Genomic DNA, 6,143 nt, shown 5'->3' with positions numbered 1-6,143 from the left:
TGAGCTGGTCTTCTGAAACAGGACTAGAGTACCCCTACTCTACAGCATCTATTAGAAGGGGGACTGACAGTGTGAGCTGGTCTTCTGAAACAGGACTAGAGTACCCCTACTCTACAGCATCTATTAGAAGGGGGACTGACAGTGTGAGCTGGTCTTCTGAAACAGAACTAGAGTACCCCTACTCTACAGCATCTATTAGAAGGGGGACTGACAGTGACATTAGTGTGAGCTGGTCTTCTGAAACAGGACTAGAGTACCCCTACTCTACAGCATCTATTAGAAGGGGGACTGACAGTGTGAGCTGGTCTTCTGAAACAGGACTAGAGTACCCCTACTCTACAGCATCTATTAGAAGGGGGACTGACAGTGACATTCAAAGAAATGGGGCACTTCATTTTTTACAATTATTTAAAATTTTATTGAATCCAATCATTTGAAGATACATCTTAAGTCATTGACAAGAGGTCCATTGCCTCAAAACTCAAATTAAAAATGTTACATTGTTCGGTTGCTTTAAAACAATAAAAACACAAGTCCCTGATTTAATACGTACAGCATATCACTCAGATGGTAAAACTCAAAAGGTCCGTTCTGATCGTCATCTTTGACTCCCGATCCCGTTCCTCCAACACCACCATGTTTTCGGTTTCACTTCCACAGCAAATAACTCAAGACATTAAATGCTTGTTTTAGATCAGTGCATTTGAACTCTTACACAAATCTAAATTGCTAGTTTTAAAAGATTTCAGAAAAGCAAATGGAAACTTGTGCAACTTTTACAAGTAGTGTCTTTCCCCCACACGTGGATTTTGCCTGTCTAAAATCATAACATCTCGATCCACTTTTAAATGTACCGCAAAACACCCTAAAACATTGACTGCTTCCCAATTCTCCAAATCCATGACAAGTAGTGTGCAGAACAAGTGTACACTTCAGGAAAAGGGTAGATGATGGATAGTGGAGAATAAGGACGTAGCCAATGGTTGTAGTTCTACTTGGACTTAGCGAAGCCCACCCTGTTGTTGTCACGGTCGAACACAGTGTAGTATTGGCCAATGAATACATCTCCCAGGATCCACAGCGGCCCGGCGGGGGCGGGGATGTCCAGGCCCATGAAGCCACTCAGGCAGATGGTCTTACCAGCCTGGCTCTCCTGGAGTGGGGGAAAGAATAGACGCAGTCAGACGCAGAGCAGAAGGGGGAAGGAATACAGAGACGCACACAGTCAGACGCAGAGCAGAAGGGGGAAGGAATACAGAGACGCACACAGTCAGCCGCAGAGCAGAAGGAATACAGAGACGCACACAGTCAGCCGCAGAGCAGAAGGAATACAGAGACGCACACAGTCAGCCGCAGAGCAGAAGGAATACAGAGACGCACACAGTCAGACGCAGAGCAGAAGGGGGAAGGAATACAGAGACGCACACAGTCAGACGCAGAGCAGAAGGGGGAAGGAATACAGAGACGCACACAGTCAGCCGCAGAGCAGAAGGGGGAAGGAATACAGAGACGCACACAGTCAGCCGCAGAGCAGAAGGGGGAAGGAATACAGAGACGCACACAGTCAGCCGCAGAGCAGAAGGGGGAAGGAATACAGAGACGCACACAGTCAGCCGCAGAGCAGAAGGAATACAGAGACGCACACAGTCAGACGCAGAGCAGAAGGGGGAAGGAATACAGAGACGCACACAGTCAGACGCAGAGCAGAAGGGGGAAGGAATACAGAGACGCACACAGTCAGACCCAGAGCAGAAGGGGGAAGGAATACAGAGACGCACACAGTCAGACCCAGAGCAGAAGGGGGAAGGAATACAGAGACGCACACAGTCCCAGATCGTGTTCAGTAAGCACCAAACAGTTTGAAAACGGAGAGGTTCTAACTTGTTCATTGCTGAAATGCTCATTTTTGTTTTCTGTTGCACAATGTTTTGCTACGGTGTGCACTAATGAACAAGAGCCCGATATGTAAATGACCCAAATGACAGAAATACTAACATCGTAGCCAACAGAGGGACGGTTTGTAAGGAAAGTTCAATAGGCCATTATTACGCAGTAATAATTGTTGAAATAACAATTACATTCTGAGACAAACATTCAAATCAATGTACGTCGTCTCCCATGGTTCTGAGAACGGCTTAGTGAACTAAACAATGGCCTGTTTGTGTGGTATAATGACTGACTGTGCGAACAATTAGACTCTACCGCCCTCTGCTGGATATCTGCACCCCCCTCCCTCTCAGGCAGGATATCTGCACCCCCCTCCCTCTCAGGCAGGATATCTGCACCCCCCTCCCTCTCAGGCAGGATATCTGCACCCCCCTCCCTCTCAGGCAGGATATCTGCACCCCCTCCCTCTCAGGCAGGATATCTGCACCCCCCTCCCTCTCAGGCACGATATCTGCACCCCCTCCCTCCCTGCTGGATATCTGCACCCCCCTCCCTGCTGGATATCTGCACCCCCTCCCTGCTGGATATCTGCCCCTCCCTGCTGGATATCTGCACCCCCTCCCTGCTGGATATCTGCACCCCCCTCCCTGCTGGATATCTGCACCCCCTCCCTGCTGGATATCTGCACCCCCTCCCTGCTGGATATCTGCACCCCCTCCCTGCTGGATATCTGCACCCCCCTCCCTGCTGGATATCTGCACCCCCTCCCTGCTGGATATCTGCACCCCCCCCCTGCACCCCCTCCCTGCTGGATATCTGCACCCCCCCTCCCTGCTGGATATCTGCACCCCCCTCCCTGCTGGATATCTGCACCCCCCTCCCTGCTGGATATCTGCACCCCCTCTGCTGGATATCTGCACCCCCTCCCTGCTGGATATCTGCACCCCCTCCCTGCTGGATATCTGCCTCTACATTGTTTTGCTCAAAGTAAGATGTCCAGTAGATTCTCCAGAGAGAGCAGAGAAAAAAAATAAAGACAGAGACTCACCTTGAGGACGTACTGCTCTGCAGTCAGACTGTAGGACTGTCCTCCCAGGTTGAATGTGATGACAGGCATGGTGGGAATCTTATCACAGTTCACCATGTACTGAAACACAAGCGGAAACAGTCAGTGAAGATGCTACTCTATTCAGGAAATAAAGTAGAGTACAGTTCTCTAAGTAATAGGAGACAGGCCAGGTCAAGTGGGACTTCATTTAGCTGTAGTCGGGGACCACAGTGTTGATCTAGAGGAGGAACGTAGCTGTAGTCAGGGACCACAGTGTTGAACTAGAGGAGGAACATAGCTGTAGTCAGGGACCACAGTGTTGAACTAGAGGAGGAACGTAGCTGTAGTCAGGGACCACAGTGTTGAACTAGAGGAGGAACGTAGCTGTAGTCAGGGACCACAGTGTTGAACTAGAGGAGGAACGTAGCTGTAGTCGGGGACCACAGTGTTGAACTAAAGGAGGAGGAGGAGGAACGTTGCTGTAGTCGGGGACCACAGTGTTGAACTAGAGGAGGAACGTAGCTGTAGTCAGGGACCACAGTGTTGAACTAGAGGAGGAGGAACGTAGCTGTAGTCAGGGACCACAGTGTTGAACTAGAGGAGGAGGAACGTAGCTGTAGTCAGGGACCACAGTGTTGAACTAGAGGAGGAGGAACGTAGCTGTAGTCGGGGACCACAGAGTTGAACTAGAGGAGGAGGAACGTAGCTGTAGTCAGGGACCACAGTGTTGAACTAGAGGAGGAACGTAGCTGTAGTCAGGGACCACAGGGTTGAACTAGAGGAGGAACGTAGCTGTAGTCAGGGACCACAGTGTTGAACTAGAGGAGGAGGAACGTAGCTGTAGTCAGGGACCACAGTGTTGAACTAGAGGAGTGGGGTTGATCTTGTGTCTTACCTCTCCCTGGATGAGTGGTGTTGCTCCGATGGCCCTCTGCAGGGCCTTGACCTCGGCCGCGGGGCCGGTGATGAGGGACGTGCCGGTGTCCACGATGGCCTCACAGCCTCCCTTACACAGACTCAGCTGGCTCCCCACACCCATCCTGTACAAACACACACAGGTTTGAATCCAGCTCTCTTGGTGGAAGGAGGTTACACAAGGTAACAATAGATCTGTCCTCAGAGCAGTCAATGCCTTTTCACAGGCTTCTCTATTTAAAACACTAAAACCAATAACTCATTTAGGTTTACAGTTCCCTCCCGACACAGTGAAAACAGCATTGATTTCATTCATGCTCAGCAGTCCACAAAACTGAATTCTGCGTCCATTTCACCTGCTCAAAAAGTCCTAAAAAAAAAAAAAAAAGTTGTAAACTGAATAATTCTGACACAGAACTGACCACAGAGATACTAATCTAGTGTCCACCAACAACAGATGGTTAATGTAGAAGGAGTTAGAGTAACTAACACAAGCAGAAGTGGCAGCACATAAACAACAGGAGAAGGAAGAGAACTCACCCGTCCATGTGGATCTGCCAGTAGGCCTGGCGGCTGACGTCGAGGTACTGGAAGTCTCCACTGTAGTACTTAGGGTCAGTTCCTCCCAGCAGGAGCCCGCCGGGCTCAGAGTCTGGGTTCCTGACACACACAAACAAGACCAAACAGTCCTTTTACTATTTTTATAATAATGTCTTTGCAGAGCAGAGACAAACTCAGACTTGTTGTGCTAGTTTCCTGGATACAGATTAAACCTGGTACTTTGAGCCGTTTTGGTAGGCCGTCATTTTTCTTAACCGACTTGCCTAGTTAAATAAAAGGTTAAATAAAAAGTAACCAGCTATTTCAATAGACATGGGGCTTTTTAGTTACAGTATAGGATTATCTTATCCATGTCCAGGAAACCAGCCCTAAATCTCCAACAAGGACTCCGGAGCCAAATAGGTGAGGCACTCCTCTCAGTCTCACCTGTTGAGGTAGAAGGAGAACACGTTCTGCTCTACTTTCTTCTGGCTCATGATGTTGTCGAACGGCGGAGCGACCCCGTCCACAGAGATACGGGGGTAGGCCATGCCCAGGATGCCGTCAAACTTCGCAGCGATGAAGGCTACGCCAGGCTGCTTGATGGCCTCACCGAACCCCTGGTCCTCTATGGACAGGCCTCCAATCTACCAGAGAGATGAGCAGCACAGCCATTATAAACACATCTATGGACCGTCCTCCAATCTACCAGAGAGATGAGCAGCACAGCCATTATAAACACATCTATGGACAGGCCTCCAATCTACCAGAGAGATGAGCAGTACAGCCATTATAAACCATCCTCTATGGACAGGCCTCCAATCTACCAGAGAGATGAGCAGTACAGCCATTATAAACACATCTATAGACCATCAGGTCTCCAATCTACCAGAGAGATGAGCAGCACAGCCATTATAAACACTCCTCTATGGACAGGCCTCCAATCTACCAGAGAGATGAGCAGTACAGCCATTATAAACCATCCTCTATGGACAGGCCTCCAATCTACCAGAGAGATGAGCAGTACAGCCATTATAAACACATCTATAGACCATCAGGTCTCCAATCTACCAGAGAGATGAGCAGTACAGCCATTATAAACACATCTATAGACCATCAGGTCTCCAATCTACCAGAGAGATGAGCAGTACAGCCATTATAAACCATCCTCTATGGACAGGCCTCCAATCTACCAGAGAGATGAGCAGTACAGCCATTATAAACACTCCTCTATGGACAGGCCTCCAATCTACCAGAGAGATGAGCAGTACAGCCATTATAAACACTCCTCTATGGACAGGCCTCCAATCTACCAGAGAGATGAGCAGCACATCCATTATAAACACATCTATAGACCATCAGGTCTCCAATCTACCAGAGAGATGAGCAGTACAGCCATTATAAACACATCTATAGACCATCAGGTCTCCAATCTACCAGAGAGATGAGCAGTACAGCCATTATAAACCATCCTCTATGGACAGGCCTCCAATCTACCAGAGAGATGAGCAGTACAGCCATTATAAACACTCCTCTATGGACAGTCCTCCAATCTACCAGAGAGATGAGCAGTACAGCCATTATAAACACTCCTCTATGGACAGGCCTCCAATCTACCAGAGAGATGAGCAGTACAGCCATTATAAACACATCTATAGACCATCAGGTCTCCAATCTACCAGAGAGATGAGCAGTACAGCCATTATAAACACTCCTCTATGGACAGGCCTCCAATCTACCAGAGAGATGAGCA

At 48.7% G+C, this 6,143-nt stretch overlaps 1 protein-coding gene across 1 annotated transcript; it reads right to left on the bottom strand.

Moving 5' to 3' along the window:
• Nucleotides 1-394: 394 nt before the first annotated feature.
• On the bottom strand, nucleotides 395-5,031 carry LOC115124119 (cathepsin D-like). Its single transcript, XM_065015046.1, has 5 exons — nucleotides 4,838-5,031; nucleotides 4,391-4,510; nucleotides 3,831-3,975; nucleotides 2,936-3,034; nucleotides 395-1,153 (listed from the first exon to the last, which is right to left on the bottom strand). Exons 1-5 carry the CDS (start codon nucleotides 4,939-4,941, stop codon nucleotides 992-994), a joined length of 630 nt encoding a protein of 209 aa, XP_064871118.1. The 5' UTR covers nucleotides 4,942-5,031; the 3' UTR covers nucleotides 395-991.
• Nucleotides 5,032-6,143: the final 1,112 nt, after the last annotated feature.

Source organism: Oncorhynchus nerka, unplaced genomic scaffold, assembly GCF_034236695.1.
Source record: "Oncorhynchus nerka isolate Pitt River unplaced genomic scaffold, Oner_Uvic_2.0 unplaced_scaffold_1751, whole genome shotgun sequence".
Classification (NCBI taxonomy): domain Eukaryota; kingdom Metazoa; phylum Chordata; class Actinopteri; order Salmoniformes; family Salmonidae; genus Oncorhynchus; species Oncorhynchus nerka.
The sequence above is the reverse complement of the archived record's forward strand: the minus strand, read 5'-3'. Positions and strand labels throughout refer to the sequence as shown.

Coding starts and splice junctions, on each gene's coding strand:
- LOC115124119 (XM_065015046.1), bottom strand. CDS start 4,941: ATGGCCTACCCCCGTATCTCTGTGGACGGGGTCGCTCCGCCGTTCGAC. Junction 3,976..4,390: donor TGGCAGATCCACATGGACGG/GTGAGTTCTCTT, acceptor GTGTTTGTACAG/GATGGGTGTGGGGAGCCAGC. Junction 1,154..2,935: donor CAGAGCAGTACGTCCTCAAG/GTGAGTCTCTGT, acceptor CCCCCACTCCAG/GAGAGCCAGGCTGGTAAGAC.